Here is a 20,196-nt window from a genome sequence, read left to right as displayed (position 1 = left end):
AACGAATTTTTGGAGTGCCTGGAGAACGGAGGAAACCATGTTAAAAAAGGAGGACGTCTGGTCACCCTTCGGTCCCATTTTTAGAAACGCAATGGTGGGCAACCCCCCAGCTTTTCAATTTTATTCGCATCTGGAACACTCACTTGATTAATAAGTTGTGTCCCGTCTTGGAACCATGACAAGCTGGTCACGCAATACAAAAGTGTCCCTGCTTTTTGGTTCTTTGAAAACTTGGTCACTCTACGGCGTGCAGCAAATTTAATCATAACAGAAAGAATCAAGTCACGCTAATATTGAAATATATACAACATATAATAGATTACAGTCAAAGAATCTATGTATAAAATAAAAAACACGAAAAAGTCCGACAAACATTAAAATGACTGATACTGTACGTTAGTGTCTGCACACTCCATACACTGAAGTTAATAAAGTTTTTTGAGAGGTCGTACGTCACAGTCACGTGACTAGCCGTCACCGTCGGCTCCACGTGGGTCTTCGAGTAGCGCTTCCTGCGAGGTGAAGATCTTGCGTTCGGTTTCCAAAACAGGTAACATAAAGGCTTTTAAAATTTTCTTTAATGTTCAGTATAGGAGTGAACTTGTTGTGTTCGACTTTTGTGTTTTTCTTAAAGAGCGCCTGAAAGTGTTACGTTTTGTCTTAAAACTTGATTTTTTAAGACGTAGTTAAGGTAGACGGGACTGAAGTTAGCTACTTAATACTAACTGCGAGTCCTGTGAAAACTACTGGAAAACGAAGTATGTAAAAGATTTTAACTTATACGAAGCAGTCAAGACATTGATTTAATGTGTTTTTACCGAAAGTAGCAATGGATGTAGTGTCATACGCCAACATCTGCACGAGCTGCGGTATCGACCGGTGCTTATCAGCGGTGCAGTCATCTCGGCGACTTTACATGTGCATTTGAACGTGTAGACACCGAAGCGCCCAGTTACAGGGACGGGGCTTGTTGTGGTCCTGCTGGTCAACTTCATTGGCGAACACTTGTAAGAAACATTTTGACAGGATCCCAGCTCATTTTTATGCCAAAAATGCCACCGAATTACACTGTAATAACCTTCTTATTCGCGCTGAATTCGCGTTTCTGTGATGAAGTCTCAGCAGAAACTGTACGTCATGAGCGTCACAAAGCTGGAACCTGTGATGAAGTGTTTAACATTGTGTACTGATTGTCATACTTGAATTTGTACTTTCTGGTGTCATACGATGGATTTATATTAATGCACACCTTATAAAATTCATTTTGTGAAAAGAAATGCACAGAGGAGTGGTCATTCCTCGCCTGTCAAACCACCATCAGCACTATTTAATTGGCATTTACCTGGTTTTCCCTGTTGTACAAAATTGATTTCTGTTGTCGTTTGGCATCCTTAGAGGCAATATTTATTTATTTATTTATTTATTTCAATTTGATTCAATTATAGTAGATAAACTTTATTAATCGCAAGGGCAAATTCAGACACATATAGCAGCAGAAACATAAAAAAAACAAGGATACAGACTCGCAAGACAAATAATACAGGCAATCAATCAATAAATGTATATTGTGCAGATATTTCAAAATGAGCTTAAAGAGTATGTTGGAAGGAAGCATTGAATTGCCTTATAAGAGAGGGCGGAAAAGCCCCCCAGAGGTGCTTCTTAGCACACTGTGGTAGAATGAGCCGGTGGCTAAAGGTGTTTTTCATGATTAAAACTAATTTTGCCACCATCCTCTTTTTCCACAACAGCTTCCAGTGGGTCCTGGGTTCACCCTGTGATGAAACTGGCTTTCCTGATAGTTTGTTCAGGGCATTGTGCTTCTTTTGAGCTTAAGTTACTTTCCCAGTAGACTGCAGCATAGAACACCACACTGGATACTATGAACTGGTAGAACATTTCCAGCAGCTTGCTGCATACTTCAAAAGACCCGAGTCTTCTCAGGAAGTCCATTCTGCTGTGGCCCTTCTTGTACGGCACCACAGTGTTGTCAGAGCAGTCCAATTTATTATTCGTAGGTACTTGATATGACTGACAAAATCCACTCCTGTGTTCTGTAGCGTCAGCCCCTCCAATGTAGTCAAACCTCGTTTTTTTTAGCGGTTAATCCGTTCCAGACTCTGCCACGATAAATGAATTTCCACGAAGTAGGATTCATCCATCCATTTTCCAACCCGCTGAATCCAAACACAGGGTCATGAGGGTCTGCTGGAGCCAATCCCAGCCAACACAGGGTACAAGGCAGGAACCAATCCCGGGCAGGGTGCCAACCCACCGCAGCGAAGTAGGATTCTTTATTTATAAATCGAATATTTTGGCAGATAGAGCATAGAAAACCTGTTTACGGCCTTCTAAATATGTTTTTTAACATTATTAGAGCCTTCTAGACATGAAAGAACACCCTTTAGTCAAAAGTTTAAACTGAGCTCCATGACAAGACAGAGATGACAGTCCTTTCTCACAATTAAAAGAATGCAAACATATCTTCCTCTTCAAAGGAGTGCGCGTCAGGAGCAGAGAATGTCAGAGAGAGGGAGAGAAAAGCAAAACAATCAAAAATCAATACGTGCTGTTGGGCTTTTAAGTATGCGAGGCACCGCCGGATAAAGCAGCTGCAAGGAAGGCAGCAATGTGAAGGTAGTCTGTCAGCATTTTTTAGAGGAGCGTCCGTGTCCTCTAGGCCAGTGTGCGAACAGCCCCTCCGTCAGGAGCAGAGAATGTCAGAGAGAGACAGAGACAAGCAAACAATCAAAAATCAGTACGTGCTGTTTGGGCTTTCAAGTATGCGAAGCACCGCACGGGAAGATATCGTATATCATTGAGGAGTTTTATTTAATATGTAATACGTGCTCTGATTGGGTAGCTTCTCAGCCATCTTGCAGTAGCGTCCCTTGTATGAAATCAACTGGGTAAACAAACTGAGGAAGCATGGACCATAAATTAAAAGACCCATTGTCCGCAGAAATCCACAAACCAGCAAAAATCTGTGATATATATTTAGATATGCTTACATTTAAAATCCGTGATAGAGTGAAGCCGCGAAAGTCGAAGTGCGATATAACGAGGGATCACCGTACACCTCGTCTGGCAGTCAGTCTCCCACCTTTGCTTCACATGCTTAACGTCCAGGCCAACCCTTTAACTTAACTTTGCACTCCCTCAGTAAACGTCTACACATCCTGTTGATCTTTGGCAGGCAGTCATCTGTGGTATGATCAGCCTTACATGTCAGGTCAGCTAGAAATGAGGGAAAAAAGTGGAATAAATTTAGGCCTTGTAATGTTTAATTTAGTTTACATCCATTGACTAACACTAATAAGCATTTTATACCAGTCACCCTGCAGTGACATTCCTTTTAAATGATTTGTCATCTCCAAAGTTTTTTTTTTTCCTATTTAGAAATTGGATTCAGTTTGCATGATGGGTTTTGCTCTTTAAATTGTAGTTTGATTTGTACAGTTTTTACATTTGTAGCATTGTTTTGGTGGATGGTGGAGTACAATGAGACGGCCAAGCACTGCTTACCTGCTAGTTTTTCTGTTCCCTTCACCAGGCATCATGAAGGTCAAAACTTCGAAGAAGAGATTCCGCTCTGGTTTTGTGAACTGTGAAATCCAGGAAAAAGGACATTGGGCTCCCGTAGATTTAGATCCAAGCATTTTATCAGAGGGTGGGAGCGGCCTTGTTTGTTTTGAAGAACTCAAAGACTATAGATTAGTTCATTCTTCCAAGAAAGTGAAGAAGGAAGTAAAAAGGAAAAGAAATGTTGAAGAAAAGTTGGTTGTGGAGAAAAATGACACCGATGAAGAAGAATTGGTTGACTCGGCACACCCACCAAAGAAAAGAAAAAAGAAGGACAAAAAAGCAATTGACTTGTGTCAGGCTTTGGACAGCGACAATAAGAGCAAATCAGATTCTAGCCAGGTATCAAAGAAAAAGAAAAAGCAACAGAAGAAAGCGGCTGAACCTCGTACCTCTGCAACAGGGCAGGCACAAGAAAATATGACAATGAGAGCTGTTTCCCCTCCACCACAATGTCCACAATCTGATATGTCGGCATGGAAGGACTTGTTTGTTCCTGAACCAGTTCTTCACGCATTAAGTGACTTGGGTTTTGATTCACCAACCCCAATTCAAGCTCTGACTTTGCCTTCTGCAATTAGAGATAAGAGGGATGTCTTTGGGGCAGCAGAAACAGGTAAGTATTCATCATCAGTCTAATCATGAGAATATTTCTGTATCACTTTTCTTTAAGCTCTCCATGATCCTTTAATTTGAATGAATATTTTTAGACAATCCATGAATGCATTTAGCAAAGACAGCAAAAACTACCAGAAATATTAACGAGTTATTTCCCATTTGTTTAATGTGCGTTTATTATTTCAAAGCTTTTTCCCCCAATAATTATATACAGTACCATTGAAGTGGAATTTTATATTACAAAAATATAGTGGATAATTACTTCTTTCTTTGTATTTGTTGTCATTTAAGGTAGTGGGAAGACTCTAGCATATGGCATTCCAATGATCCATTCAATCTTGGAGTGGAAACAGCTGAGCGAGGGAAAAAGCGCAGAAGAGGAAAGTTTTGAAAGCCAAGATGATTTGAAAGAGACATGTGACCAAGTCAGTGAAGCGGCAAGTGATACCACAGAAGAAGAGGGTGATGACAATCAGGAAGAAATAGAACCAGATCAGCTGGGCTGCGTTAAAGTAGTCGATAATGTGGTGTTTGATTTTGAAGGAAAAGAGACAACGGCCAAGTCCAATACAAAGAAGCCATTACTGGGACTTGTTTTGACCCCAACTAGGGAACTCGCTGTGCAAGTGAAAAAACACATTGAGGCTGCTACAAAATTTACAGGTAAAACTACTGTAGAGTGTAGTGGAAATCGAAGGGGCAAAATCTTAAAAAAAAACAACAAACAAACCAATAACTCTTCATCACAGGCATTTTTACTTAAAAAGAAACATAATTGATGAAGACCAAGAACCAAAAAAATAGTCTGGTTTCTAAGACAGGTGATTCATAAATCATAAACGTTCTGTGACGGGCCAAACAGTCTGATCATCTGAATTTTGTTGGAATATGATTTTGAGGAGTTGACGCATTAGGATTAATCCCACACATAAATTCCGTTCATCCTGTATGGACTGCAACAATAAGAAGGACCCTGGCAGCATAATGGAAACATCTGGTAGCAGTGATTAGCTTTTCTGCCTCATGGCTCCTGGAGAATAAGTTCACTGGCAACTTTAAATTAATGGAGGAGTCTTGGGGTGTTTTTATGAGTCTGCCCTGTCAGTGCATTCCATGGTGTTGTGGAGCCTTCACCCTCCACTGCCCTGGATTGGATAAAGCGACTTTGAAATTGGAAGAGTTTTTATTTTTGTTCCTGAGCAAAATGTGTATCTCCTGCTTTACATTTAAAACCAGTTATTTAGTTTATATGTCGTTCCATTCTGTGATACTAGAATTTTCTTAGTTCACATAATTGGAGTTGTTAAAAGTAAATGTATGCTGACCACAACTACATACACAAGTAGACCTCACTATTTTTTATTAATATGGACTCAAAATGCATGTTTTGTATAGCAAGAATATATATGTTTTAAATATGTAATACTAGGGGGCTGTGCCCCCTACTCACCCACCCCACAACCCCCACTCCTGGGGGCGCGCTTCATGCTAGCCACTTCACATCTCTGCCTCTAGCGTTGTTGGGGGGGCTGCTGAACGCACGCTAAAGATGGATCAGCTGCTGGCTTACTGCTGCTGCTGCTGCCATGTTGCATGATTTGCAAGTCGTGCCGTGTGCCGATTATTTAAAAACCTGTACAGCAGCTGTCCTTTTGCCTCACTTCCTTGTCTCGTGGGACATTAAAGTGTCTCTGAGAAATTGTTTGTAAGTAGGGCACAACATGCAAGACGTCTTGCAGGGCCTCAAAGTGTCTCTCTGAGATGATCACGTCTTGACCCCATATTTTTTCATTTAATAGATATTTTTATTACAGCTTATTGTTTTCTTATGGCTCTAGCCACCTGAAACGCAGACCCTGTGTAAAACTACATGTTGGCTAAGATAGCTAAAGTGAGCATTACTGACATTGGAAAGGCTCTTTAAAACTGATTTTTAAAGCTGTCATAATACCAAAAGGAAAGTCAGATATGTGGCAGTTATATTGCTTTTATTGCAAAAAGGGACTGCCATTTGCTTGTTGTGCAGCACACGTAACAGTTTCAGCACAAAGCAGCAGTCAAATTAATTCTCCGGTTCAAGAGTGAACTTTAAGAAGCAGGTGTCTGTTTTACTAATAACAGTAAAAGCTAACAAGTAGGCTAATCTGGGAAGCGATGTGCAGTGGCAGAGTAGTAAAATACTAAAGTACATCCGTGTAGGTCTTTAATAAATAATGGTGAATTGGTGTGAGGTAAAGCAAGCACCCTTTTTCATTTTAATATATTTAAAAAAAAAAAATACACTTCCATTATATATGAATAGTGACAGCAGTATCTAAGATTTGACTGAACAGGTTCCGTGATTAATGGATGGTTGGATAATTATTATTCTGCTGCGATCAAATGGAAGTTAATGAAACAGGATCTTAAGTATAAGGAAGGCAATTTTTATTTCTATGTCTGATCCAATCCAGTGTTCGCTAAACAATGTGGGTGATTGATGTCTTAGTCTGATTTCATGGCCAGACTTGGATTTACATACAGATAAACCTTACAGGCACCAGTGAGATATCCAGCAAAAAATCCAGAAGCAGTGCCATGTAAAATTTCAGTGTGAAACTCTTTTTGAGGAATGGTTGAATAAGTGGGGGGAGATTTACTCATTAAAGGTTTTGTTGATATTAATATTTTCATTAAATATCAACACTTTGATATCCTAAAATGTAATGTGTGCACTGCTTATTCTATTCTATTCTTTCTTTAGGTATCAAGACTGCAATTGTTGTTGGGGGAATGGCTCCTCAGAAGCAAAAAAGAGTATTAAACCATAAGCCAGACATTGTGGTCGCAACACCTGGGCGACTCTGGGAGCTAGTTAAGGAAAAACATCCACATCTCACAAATCTCAGGGAACTGCGGTATGTTACTGACTGATGGTAACAAACTAAATAGCTTGCAAATCTTCAGTGCTTTTGTTTGACAGACACTTTTTTGTTGTTAGTTATTGTTCAAATACATTTCTGGTTAAGAAGAAGACCCATTGTTCCTTTCTGAGACACACTGATTGAACAACATGTCAACTTCTGAATTTCTAGAACTGTCCAAAAAGTCAGTTTTGAACATATGTGCCCTCACCATTGTTTTAAATATTTAAAACATCCTTTTTGATTTTTTTATCATTATTTTCAATAATAAATTCTCTCTCTGTATTCCCTTTAAAGGGTGTCATTTTAGCACAGTTGTTAGTGCTGCTGTCTCACATATCCTTGAACCCTAACCCAATCCTGATCTCTATATAATAAAGTTTGTAAGTTCTCCCCATGTCTGTTTGGGAACACCCACATCTCCAAAGGACTGCATATTATGTTTGCTTGCTGTTTCTGTATTTGTTCTCTGTGTAAGTCTGACTAAGGGTGTCCATGGAACTGGGCCCTATGATGAACTGCCACCCTGCCCAGGACTGGTTCCTGCCTTGTGTAATATTGTCAGAATAGGCCCCAGCCACCCACAACCCTGAATTAGATTAACTGTGTTTATTAATGTTCTATTTTTTTTTTAAGAAGTGGGAAAATTTGGTCTTTTATATTTTAATTGAGCTAGTCTTTTAATCAGTTTTAAACTTCTGTCTGGTATAGTGAACTTACAACACAGTTTATTTCTCTTTCTCATTTTACATACTTCATTTTTGCATACCAAATTAGATTCTGGGAAATAATTATGCAGATGTATAATTATTTCAGCATGTTTTCATACATAACTGAACTGAGTCTCTCTTATAGCAGCCTCTGTTGGACCCTTGAGCAAGGCCCTTAACCTGCAATTGCTTCGTCCTGAGTATGATGTTAATCTGCATCCAACCCTGCAAGCAGGCCCTCCAACCTGCAGGGAAAAACCTGGGAGTCAGTGGCAGAATTGGCACTCCAGCCACCATAAAAAAACCTCACACTGTTCCATTCCATCTGAACTAGTGTGGTGCTGAGGTGTCACCTGTTGCCTGGCTGCACTCGGGTCCTAATCTGGAATCTTGAGGTGGTTTGTCATGTGGTGGGTGCGGCAATGCACTGTATCAGCGCATGCTCCTAACCGCCTCCTCCTCTCTTGGACCCTTGAGCAAGGCCCTTAACCTGCAATTGCTTCGTCCTGAGTATGACGTTAATCTGCATCCAACCCTGCAAGCAGGTCCTTCAATTTACAGGGAAAACATGGGGTCTGGTGGCAGAATTGGCACTCCAGCCACTGTAAAAAAAAAAAACTCATACTGTATTCGAACTAGTGTGGTGCTGAGGTGTCACCTGTTGCATGGCTGCTGGGTGAGATAGCACACTGTATCATGGCATGCTCCCAACCTCTCCTCCTCATGTTTAAAGCCTTTTAAAGAGCATATAAGTGGCAAATAAGTGCCTTCAGTCACTGGTTTCCTTTGAAAACGACATTTCCATTCACAATGGTGTTTTTGTGGTCAATCACAACATGAATACAAGATTTTAAATAGTAGAAAACTATTGTTCACGTGTCCAGGTCCCCTAGACGCTGTAAAAACTAAATAGGAAAGGCGGTAAGCATGTAAGGAACTAATTTACAGACATGAGTTAATCACTGAGACTTAAGTTACAGTGTTGCTCTGGCCCTGCAAGGCAAATTGTTCCCAGCCTAGCTTTGTATACTGTGACCAGTGTGTACCCTAAAATACAAAGGCCAATAACTTTTAAAACAACAATAGACAAATCCATTACTGTATGTTTTAGCATGAACATTTTGTTTATTCCTAAATTTCTGAAGAGATGTTTATGACTGGATTGATGAAAATTTTGGTTTGGCAGCTATTCAAATAATTTTTACATTTATTGCATCATCTTAAAAGAGGCACATAAGACATTTTACAAATTAAAATAGACTATTTAAGACAACAAGCTTGTTTAGTTAATGGTTGTCCATTTCACATACAGACTTTAGAAGCCGTCCAGATTTCTGGTTAAGTTTTTTGTAGATTCCCACATCAATTCTGAAAATGAATCAATTCTATTTTTGTCCTTGGGTTCCTCCTTAAAAATTAAATGGTAAAACTGTGTTTGTTTGTTTTTTTTAATTATTAACCATTACATATTTTATACTGTTTTTTTTATAGGTGCCTTGTTATTGATGAAGCTGACCGGATGGTAGAGAAGGGACACTTTGCAGAGCTTTCTGAGCTTCTTGAGGTGCTCCGTACCTTTCAATTTAACCCAAAAAGGCAACACTTTGTGTTCTCAGCAACACTAACTTTGGTTCATGAAACACCAATGCGAGTGCTTCAGAAGAAAGGGAAACAGATGGATAGCGAAACCAAACTCGGTATGCTAATGAAAAAAGTAGGCATCAGAACAAAGCCTAAGATTGTTGACTTGACAAGAAAAGAGGCCACGGTAGAAACTCTTACAGAGACTGCTTTATATTGTGACACGGATGAAAAGGACTTCTACCTGTATTATTTCTTGCTTCAGCATCCAGGTAGAACATTGGTGTTTGCTAATAGCATTGACTGTGTCAAACGTCTGTATACACTGTTGAGTATTCTGGAATGCAGTCCTCTTACTTTACATGCCAATATGCATCAGAAGCAAAGACTGAAGAACTTGGAGCGCTTTGCAGAGCGGAGCAGGTAAGATTTTTGTTAATTTATGGTCAGTCATGTATCGCACAAGTTGTATGTGTATACAGTAATATGCTTAATTATATTACTTGGTTGCTTAGGTTTTTGCATCCAGACATTTATACTTTTAAAATATGTGCAGTTTAATAATTTAAAAGGTACTGCTTCTACCTAATGCAATTTGTAAATCAAAAACTCAGTTGTACTTCAGTTTTTTTTTTAAATCCATTTATTCCAGCATAGGGTCATGGGATACCAAAGCCTATTTACTCCATGAGCATTGCCTATAAGACAAGTCAGGAACCATGGAGATACAGTCCATCACAGAGCACACTTGTCTATACACCCACACTCCCTTATAGAAAACACTTTAGAATGGACAATCCAACCCAGCTTACATATCTTTGGGCAGTACAGAAACCCAGAGTGTAGAACAAAATGCACAAAGATACTAGGAACTGTAAAGACTCTTCAGGTAGTATGCAGGCCAGGATTGAACTCGGAATTCTGGAGCTGTGACTCACCAGTTTTAACTGCTGTGTCACCATGCAGCCTGAGCAACAAATGTATAAAGAGCTTTCTTGGGTGTGTACGGTGAAGCATTTGCAGGTACTGAACTGGTATATTGGTGGTTTATAGTTCAAATATTAGACAAAAGGCTAGGTGTTTACATTATGTACTGTAAGATAACATTCCTCTTACGTAGAAATGGCATTTTCTTCCTCTTGTAAAATTAAAACTTTTCTCCTGGTTTGCAGCTTCTCATAGGATTGGCATTACATGTACAAATTTTATTTATTCGAGATAATTCCTCATGTGTTTTTTTTTTTCTTAAAACTATTTTATCCCTTGTGGCCACTAAGTTGAAATTCATCATCATGGTTGTATTTGAAGAATTAAATTTCAGTTTTGGAAAATTAGAACATTTTTGGAAGGAATAATTAAAAAAAATGTATTTTTCTTAAAATTAACTTTATTAACATTGAATAAGCTTATAAACTCAGAATATCTGTTTATAACATCTGGTGTTTTTCCCCAAAGTGCCTTTTACAGTCCCAGTAGTAAATGCATTTTATGTAAATGCAAACACATTTAATAAATTATGTGTGTGCTAATTGTTTTGTAGCTTCATATACCGAGATTGACTTGTTAATTTATGGCAAATGTAGATTATCTATCAAGCTCTATCTATTGATCGATCGCAGCCATACCACATACACTTCAGAACAGGTCATCCACCTAAGCTCAGTATGGTTCACCCCAGCCAGTGCTTGGATGGAAAACCATCTAGGAAAAGCTTGGGTTGCTTGCTGGGAGATGTGTTGGTGAGGCCAGCAGGGAGTGCTTACCCTGTTGTCTGAATGTGGATCCCAATGCAGTGATGTGGGAACTACTGTAAAAATGGTGCTATCCTTCAGATGGGACCTAAAACCAAGGTCCTGACTGTCTGTGATCATAAAAGATCCCTGGGCATCCATCATAAAGAGTAGGGTGTATCCTGGTGTCCAGGCTAAATTGCCCACCATGGCCTAGTGATTATGGCCCCCTAATCATCCCCTGTCTCTTATTGGCTGTCTCTCTCACCACTTCACTTAACAGCTAATGTTGCATCATCTAAGTGGATGCTACATATCAGTGGTGGTTGAAGTGGCTTCCCATTCACTGAAGTGCTTTGAGTAGCGAGAAAAGAGATATACAGTATAGATATAGATAGCTATAGATTGATTCTTAGTGAAAGCTAGGGGTCCAAACACAATACAAGTCCTGGCTTCAAATAAAGGGGCTTTTATTACAAATACCTTGAATAAAATTGACATGTAAGTGGTATTCTTCCTTTTCTCTTCCTCTCCCCCTCTGCTGCTACTCCAAGGGGATTGGTACCCATCTCTGCTTCTAGCTCCAACTCATTTGTACAAGGAAGTGCGGCCTCTTTTTATGGAAGACTCAGGAGTACTTCTGGTGCCAGGGCTTTACCATTTGGAAGTACTTCTGGGCCATATGGAAGTCCCAAATAGCAGGGGGGTAACTTAATGAAGCACCACCTAGCATCACTCACAGACCCCCAACAGGACTCCGCTACCGGACTACAATTCCTGGCATTCCCTGCTGGTGTCCGAACAGGTTCCGTTATCCAGGGCTGCTGCTATCTGGTGTTCAAGGGGAGACGATAAGGAGGAACTATTGCTCCCCCCTGTACCTTCCATGTTTTGAGCATCCCGTTCAGTTAAGGACCCCAAACCAATTCTGGCTGGGATGTTGCCTCCAGCATGTTGTTCTTCACAATGTACATAAATAAAACATTGTGTGAGAATTCATTGAAAGAAAAAAAAAAGAAAATATGAACCAATACATTGTGTGTTTGATATATAATTATAAGCAGTGTATGAAGTGTGTGTGTTAAACCTTGAAAACATTTTTAATTACTTTATTTACCAGTTTTGTTGTTTGTTTTTTTTTCCTATTTCCCCCAGCTGTGTGTTTCTCACAACAGATGTTGCTGCTCGAGGACTTGACATACCAGATATTGATCATGTCATCCATTATCAGGTAAAAAAAAAAAAAAACAAATACTGAACATGAAATGACTAAATATAAGAAGCTTTATGCAACTTCTGATTGCATCCCACTAATGTTGCAATCAACTGTGTGGCTAATTTCAATGCACAACACTCAGGGTGCACCTTCTCCCTGTGAACAGGTTCACTTAATCATATCCACTACTCAAGACTCCTTACTGTACTTTGCTTTTTATGTTTCTTGCCTTTTACAAAACCAAAGTGCAGTTACCATTCTTATACAACGAAACATTAACAGATATGCCTATCAGTGTATTCATTCTCACAGCAGCACTTCAAATGTATTAGTAATAAAAAACCGTTACTGAAAAAATTCTTTCTTATCTGAAAATAAATATGTGGCTTATGTACGCAGTTTGATACATTTTCTGAACTTCCTATAATGCATGAATACTTCAAAGAAGTTAGTTGATAATTGATTTGTCACAGAAATAACTTTTTTTAAAGTCAGTTTTTAAATTTACTCAAAAAAATGAGTTTGCCATTTTTTCATGCTAGGTGCCAAGAACATCTGAGACGTATGTTCATCGGAGTGGTAGGACGGCCCGAGCAATGAAAAAGGGACTCACTCTCCTCCTGATAGGCCCAGATGATATGCTAAATTTTAGAAAAATTTATCGAACATTGGGAAAAGATGAATCGCTTCCACAGTTCCCAACAGAAGTCAAATGCATGGCTGCAATAAAAGTAAGTTGAGTAGAATAATTTTATTATTGTTTTACCAGAACAGAAAACACGATTGGATTTTAGTACTGCATTTATAACGTGAGGATAAATAAACAAGTTAGTTATTTCCAGATATCTTTGGATTAGATAATAAGTATAAGCATCAGGAAATAGATTTATAAAAAAAAATCAAAATATCACAGTGATTTTTGAAATTTGACCCCTTTAAGAAATTCCCTTTTTAGTACAAAGGAACTTCTCATCTAGTGCCTAGTTTTAATTACTCTCCTTTTGAGAATATATTTCCATCTTTATAAGCAGTGGTGGTGCCAGAAAGCTCTAATCTCACTTTGCCAAAGTCTGTAGCTCCATCCCCACCAAAACCACTTCCCTTGGAGTATCTCATATCCTTAATACTGAAATTCCTTAACTTTACAGGCTAAGTGTTCTATACAGTCACCATATTAATGTTTCCATATTGAGCTTAATTTTTTCTTCCAAGATCCCTTTCTGTTCTTCCCCTTACTTGTATGTAATTACAGTTACATCCTTTCAGATTTAGTCCTTTTGAATTTTCTCTTCAACCTCCTATTCTCTTATGGACTAGTGAGGTGTTGTACTATCATCCCGATCCATTAATTCTTATATCAGTTTTATGCAGCTGTACCTGTCCTTCCTTTCAGAGGACCACATGGTCTCGGCTTGAATCTTGGCGTGTCTTACTGACATCTCAACCTGGATGAAGCAGCAGCATGTCCAGCTTAACATTGTAATGAGCAAGATCCCATCAGGGAACAGCTAAATAAGAAGCATGAACAAATCAAAGTGCTGTCAGTCAGTGTTTTCAAAAATCTAAGTTTTCACCCATCCACATTAAAGTGGCAAACAGAAGTTTTCAGTAGTACATGGCTCTGGAAAGTGTTTTTAAAGGTCTATATTTTCAGGGGTAAAAGACACAGTGGTAGTGTGAGTAAAAGGCAAAAACAGAGACTAATGTATGCAGTGTTAACCAAAAATGTAGCCTTTGGAACTTGTCATGTGGGGCCATGTCCTAGGAATTCTTGGTTTTGGGTCTTTTTGCCTTTTAGTTTGTTGGTCACTCTTTACAGGGCTATAATCAGTGTGTTTATTTGATTTGAAAAAAAAAAAAGTTGTCATTGTTTCCTATATTTGCTCTAATGAAAAACTGATCACAAAAAATTTACATTAACATGTTTATTACTGTCTAAGACCAAGAAAAATTAAGACATAACTTGTATTTACAGGAGCGTGTTAAATTGGCTCGAGATTTAGAAAAAATTGAGTATCATACTAATCGAGAAAAGCAGCATGATTCATGGTTTAAGAAAGCAGCAGAAGCATTAGAAATGGAACTGGATGATGACATCCTAATGGGTAAGTACGGCACAGAGGGATGTGTTGTATTGTTTTGAATTCAAAGTATTGCATTAATAGCAGATTGTAAGACTTTAGAATTGCGTCATTAGCTGTTAAATTCAGTTAGGTTTTAAAGACACTGTTAAGACCAGCAATGATGTATGGAGCTGAGACATGGGCAGTAAAAAGAGAGCAAAAGAAGAAGTTAGTTAGATGTGGCAAAAAAGAGAATGTGGAGTTACAGAAAATGACAGAATAAGAAACAAGACAATCAGAGTTACAACAAAAGTGGGAGAGATACATGAGAAAATACAGGAAAGTGAGTTGAAGTGGTCTGTACATGTGATGAGGAGAGACAATAAATATGTGGGCAAAAGAGTGATGGAAATAGTACAGAGGAAGAGAAAGCAAGGGAGGCCAAATCTGAGGTGGATGGATAAAGTAAAAGAAAATCTGAAGCAAAAGGGCTTGACTGGTGAGGAGGTGCAGGACTGAGCTGTATGGAGAAAACTGATCAAGCACATTGACCCCACATAGAAGTGGGAAAAGATAAAAAAATCATTAGCAATTGAAAACATTATTACTAAAGAGTATTACTTCAGATACGAGTTCAAATTAATTCAAATGTCAAATATCAGAAACTCATAGTGCTTTAGTTTTACAAATTTGTCCTAACTTTGAGGCTTCTTGTGTGAAATCAAACTCGTCAGTTTTTCGTGAATTCTTTATGTCAGAACTCCTGTTAAACCAAACTGCATGTAAGCAACAATATACAAAGGAAACAAGATTTTTGGGCACAGCTTTCTTTGTGTTATAAGGCACTCGGTTCTTTTCAATACACATCTTAGTTTATAAACTTATATCAGAAATGAGGAAAGCAGAGAAAAAATGAAAATATTGCATTTTATGTAGCTTGTGCCTTCTATGCCCAAATATAACAATATTTTCTCTCTCAGAAATCCAGTGGGCTTTATCCTGTACCAAAGAAAACAAACTGGAAAGATGTATACTAAAATAACATTTAGTATGTAAATCTGTCAAAAAGCAAGTGTATACAGACTCAAACAAATATTACTTCAGTCGTACAGAACAAATCAAGAAGCAACAAATTAAAGCAGGATTCACCACTTCATAAGAGTGTGCAGAGGGGTGAGAGGGAGCGGAGTGACCAGGAAGTGGAATGTGAATCCTTTTAATTCCATTTTGCTGTGTCATTTTACCTCAGCAGTCAAGAACATAGTTGGCTTAGCAGACTTTTGTTGTCTTGTTTGCCAGACTTACTTTTACTGTATATTGTCCCCACTTGGGATGGATTTGAATTATTCATAAAACAATAACCAAATGATGGTATCCACACTGAATTTTGAAAACGAAGTCAAACAACTAGCTACTCAGAATAATGTTTGACAATCATTGCCATTGCTGCCAGGTGAAAAATGTCCATCATGTCCCATATTCCCTCCAGGGGTGGGCAGATTCAGTCCTGGACGGCCGTAGTGGCTGCAGGTTTTTGCTCCAACCCAGTTGTTTAATAAGAAGCACTTTTTGCTCGAGTAACACTTCTGCTTCATTTTATTTATCTCGTTCATTAAGATTTTGAACCCTGAGTTCTTATTTTAGTCATAAACAGCTGTATTCTTGGTTTTTAATGGCTCCTTATTAGCAATAAGATGCAAATGACAAAAGAAACCAGCATTTCTCCATTTGGCTTGTTTCCATTTGGCTTGTTTCCATTTACACCTGTGTGTATTTATCAGGCACTATTGGGTTTAAATAAATACATGGAAGGAAAGTGAAGAGAAAAACGTGAAGCACTCATCTGTTTTTTGACTTCAAATCATTTGGATGAGATCCTTAGAAAGGGGAAGAAAATCTAGGATATTTATCAGTGAGCTTTTGGCAGCAACTGCAGCCTCAATTCTTTTTGAATATGATGCCACAAGCTTGGCACACCTATCCTTGGCCAGTTTCGCCCATTCCTCTTTGCAGCACCTCTCAAGCTCCATCAGGTTGGATGGGAAGCGTCAATGCCGATTTTCAATCGGATTCAAGTCTGGGCTCTGGCTGGGCCACTCAAGGACATTCACAGAGTTGTCCTGAAGCCACTCCTTTGATATCTTGGCTGTGTGCTTAGGGTTGTTGTCCTGCTGAAAGATGAACTGTCGCCCCAGTCTGAGGTCAAGAGCGCTCTGGAGCAGGTTTTCATCCAGGATATGTCTGTACGTTGCTGCAGTCATCTTTCCCTTTATCCTGACTAGTCTCCCAGTTCCTGCCGCTGAAAAACATCCCCACAGCACGATGCTGCCACCACCATGCTTCACTGTAGGGATGGTATTGGCCTGGTGATGAGCGGTGCCTGGTTTCCTCCAAACGTGACGCCTGGCATTCACACCAAAGAGTTTAATCTTTGTCTCATCAGACCAGAGAATTTTGTTTCTCATGGTCTGAGAGTCCTTCAGGTGCCTTTTGGCAAACTCCAGGCGGGCTGCCATGTGCCTTTTACTAAGGAGTGGCTTCCGTCTGGCCACTCTACCATACAGGCCTGATTGGTGGATTGCTGCAGAGATGGTTGTCCTTCTGGAAGGTTCTCCTCTCTCCACAGAGGACCTCTGGACCTCTGACAGAGTGACCATCAGGTTCTTGGTCACCTCCCTGACTAAGGCCCTTCTCACCCGATCGCTCAGTTTAGATGGCTGGCCAGCTCTAGGAAGAGTCCTGGTGGTTTCGAACTTCTTCCACATTTACGGATGATGGAGGCCACTGTGCTCATTGGGACCTTCAAAGCAGCAGAAATTTTTCTGTAGCCTTCCCCAGATTTGTGCCTCGAGACAATCCTGTTTTGGACGTCCACAGAATTTAATCCATTTTGGAATAAACATAAAATGTGGAAAAAGTGATACGCTGTAAAGCACTAACAAACCATGAAATTAAATTATTAGTAAGAATTGCTTTCTAATTAAGCAACTGGATTAGAACAAAAACCTGCAGCCACTGCGGCCCTCCAGGACTGAATCTGCCCGCCTGTGCCTTGAACTGTTGACACAATTTCAAAGCCTACCTCTGTTGCCCTGGTTAGCCATACTTTTTATTAGCAGAAGTAATGTTTATTATGTATTGTGTATTAATTGTTCTTTTTCTTTTAGGAAGCAAAAAGGGAAGGGATGAACACGAGGACAAGCAAAGAGAGAAGATGCTTAAAGGCATGAAGAAGACCCTAAAACATTTACTCTCACAGCCCATCTTCAAGCACATAATGAAAACGAAGTACCCAACTCAGTCTGGGAAGCTCCTCCTGCCAGACTTGCCTTTGTTAAAAGGGCACACCGCTCTAAGCACAGTTGCTGAACATAAAAGCAAAAAATTGGAATTGAAAAAACAGTTAACTCCTAAAAAGAAGAAACAGAAAATGTAAAAAATATTAAAAGAGGTAATGATCATTTAAGACTTTAAATAAAGTTTTAATAGTTTTATTACTCAGTTTGTAGGTTAAGCATGAGAAAAAGTGCACCACTTTTTTGTGGCGAGTTGTTTACTGAATATTTTCAAATTCTGTACCACAGTTTTGCCATATTAATCTTTCAACAAATAGTTATTGAAACTGTAAATGTTTTATATGTATATACTATACATAATATGGATACACTGAACTCTATGCTGCCTTAGTCATTGCTAGATAAAGAAATATAATTTACTGTTACAATGATTACGATACAATTACTTATTTGGAAGAGAAATGTGGAAAACAACCATTTGTGTCCACTTTTAATGTTTTTGTATGTTTTATAATTAATATTGCATCAATAGTTTCAGACTCTGACATCATAATACCTGCGAAATTAAGAGAAGTTGAATTGCTGCTCCGATGCTTGCTGTAAAGTGGAAACTTGTTTTTGTATAATGTATATCTTATTATAAAGTATGCATTTGTCTAACCAAAGTTTGTGTTAATTAATCATTTACAACTGCAGGACTTGCATTTTTAATGTCCTGTGAGGATTAATTAAAAAAAAAAAAAAAAATGGTGATTTGAGCTTTGTTTCATTTCTTGATCGAGCGCTTCCATTACAGATTTGCCAGTACTGAATCTCTTGTAGTGTTCTTGTTACTGTGATCGCTGATTACCGTAAGCATAGCACTGGCATTTGACTTTTAGAATTTCTTTAATTTTTATGTGTTCTAAATCTGGGATTGTCAACCTACAGCCTGCGGTGCAGATCTGGTCCATGGCATGGGTACAGGGGGCCTGTTAGCTTCTTGCGGAAATCAATACTATACCTCGTCAGGTGTTCTTAATACGAGAGGCCTCGTTCAGATATAAACAGGTATTTATGAGCTACACCTTAGAAGTCTTTTGACTGCATGCTGACCCATTCTTACACAAGCATCAAGAACCTCCTCATTCGACTTGAATTTCTTCCCTCCTAAAAATTCGTTAACCGGACCGAAAAGATGATAGTTCGTCTCTGAATGACTTGCACCAATCATACACTCTAGACCAAGAGAGACACTCATCCCCAAACTAATTTTTAAGTTTCAAAGAAATCTGAATGGAATGACTCCTTCATTTGAAAAAATGTAATAATAATTTGCTGCGTAACACTACTGTGTACCTCCTGCTGTGACGTGATGATTATAAGTGACAGGAAGGGGGGAAAAGAGCAGCGAGCACTACTAACGACAAGTTCAAAGATGCATGTGTTTGTCTACCTTGCAAACTTTATGAGAACAGAGCATTAAAATTCCCGTTTATAACTGAACATCCCTCGTACTACAGTAGGCTAGAATACGTTTCCATGTGATGCCACTGCAGAATATTTTTAATAAATAAACCTAGCTTTTACCATACAAAATGGGAGTGCATGAAGCACTGTTGTGGGTATGTGTTTAGCTGTTTGCTGGCTTTTATTTTATGTACTAGACATTAAGCCCGTTACAATAACGGGCGCTAGAACAGTAGTGCATAAACATTAGTAGGAACAGTCTATATTAAATGGCAAGGGACCTTGTATGTGGCTGTAATATGCGTCACTGTATTGTGTGCCTTTAATTTTCTCTCTCAATAATACTGGTTTGTATTTCCGTAAAATGGCTGTAATTTTGTCTGACAGTAATACAGTGGAACCTCGGTTCACAACCGTAACTCGTTCCAAAACTCTGGTCGTAACCTGATTGTTTGTGAACTGAAGTAGTTTCCCCCCATAGGATTGTATGTAAATACAATTACTGTAATCCGTTCCAGACCATATGAACTGTATGTAAATATATATTTTTTTAAGTTTTTAAGCACAAATATAGTTAATTATACCACTGAATGCACAGTGCAATAGTAAACTAAATGTAAAAACATTGAATAACAGAGAAAACTAACACTGCTAGAGTTTGCGCTACAGCCTTAAGACCCGCTCACTAAAAACACTTTTTTTTTTTTTAATGAGTTTTAAGCACAGGGAAAAAAATGAACATTTGAAAAATCCATAATTTAATAAACCACAAAGAAAAGTAACATTGCAACAATGCACGGGCGCCTGTGTGTGTGTGTGTCTCTGTCGTGGGCCTGTGTGTGTCTGTCTCTCTCTCTCTCTCTCTCTCTGCACAGGAAGAGACTGAACACGTGCCGTGTGGCCCCGCACATGCACACTTCACCAGAAGACACACACACACGGACACCTGGAAGCACACAGGGGTTTTATTAAAGAGGATGATGATGTGTTTTTCAAAGAAAATGAATTTGTCGATGGTCGATTTTACCAGCAATTGAGTTGATAGGCA

General features: G+C 38.9%; 1 protein-coding gene across 1 annotated transcript; it reads left to right on the top strand.

Annotated features, from left to right (window-relative positions):
* Positions 1 to 458: 458 nt before the first annotated feature.
* Positions 459 to 18,359, top strand: ddx24 (DEAD (Asp-Glu-Ala-Asp) box helicase 24). The gene is made up of 9 exons (XM_039741447.1): positions 459 to 550; positions 3,554 to 4,198; positions 4,492 to 4,863; positions 6,944 to 7,097; positions 9,305 to 9,817; positions 12,280 to 12,355; positions 12,883 to 13,071; positions 14,316 to 14,445; positions 17,571 to 18,359. The coding sequence occupies exons 2-9, from the start codon at positions 3,559 to 3,561 to the stop codon at positions 17,837 to 17,839; spliced, it is 2,343 nt and encodes a 780-aa protein (XP_039597381.1). The 5' UTR covers positions 459 to 550; positions 3,554 to 3,558; the 3' UTR covers positions 17,840 to 18,359.
* The last annotated feature ends 1,837 nt before the right edge of the window (positions 18,360 to 20,196 follow it).

This window comes from Polypterus senegalus, chromosome 18 (genome assembly GCF_016835505.1).
Source record: "Polypterus senegalus isolate Bchr_013 chromosome 18, ASM1683550v1, whole genome shotgun sequence".
NCBI lineage: Eukaryota > Metazoa > Chordata > Cladistia > Polypteriformes > Polypteridae > Polypterus > Polypterus senegalus.
Note: the sequence above shows the minus strand (reverse complement) of the source record. Positions and strands in the feature narration are given on the sequence as shown.

Coding starts and splice junctions, on each gene's coding strand:
- ddx24 (XM_039741447.1), top strand. CDS start 3,559: ATGAAGGTCAAAACTTCGAAGAAGAGATTCCGCTCTGGTTTTGTGAAC. Junction 4,199..4,491: donor CTTTGGGGCAGCAGAAACAG/GTAAGTATTCAT, acceptor TTGTCATTTAAG/GTAGTGGGAAGACTCTAGCA. Junction 13,072..14,315: donor AATGCATGGCTGCAATAAAA/GTAAGTTGAGTA, acceptor TTGTATTTACAG/GAGCGTGTTAAATTGGCTCG.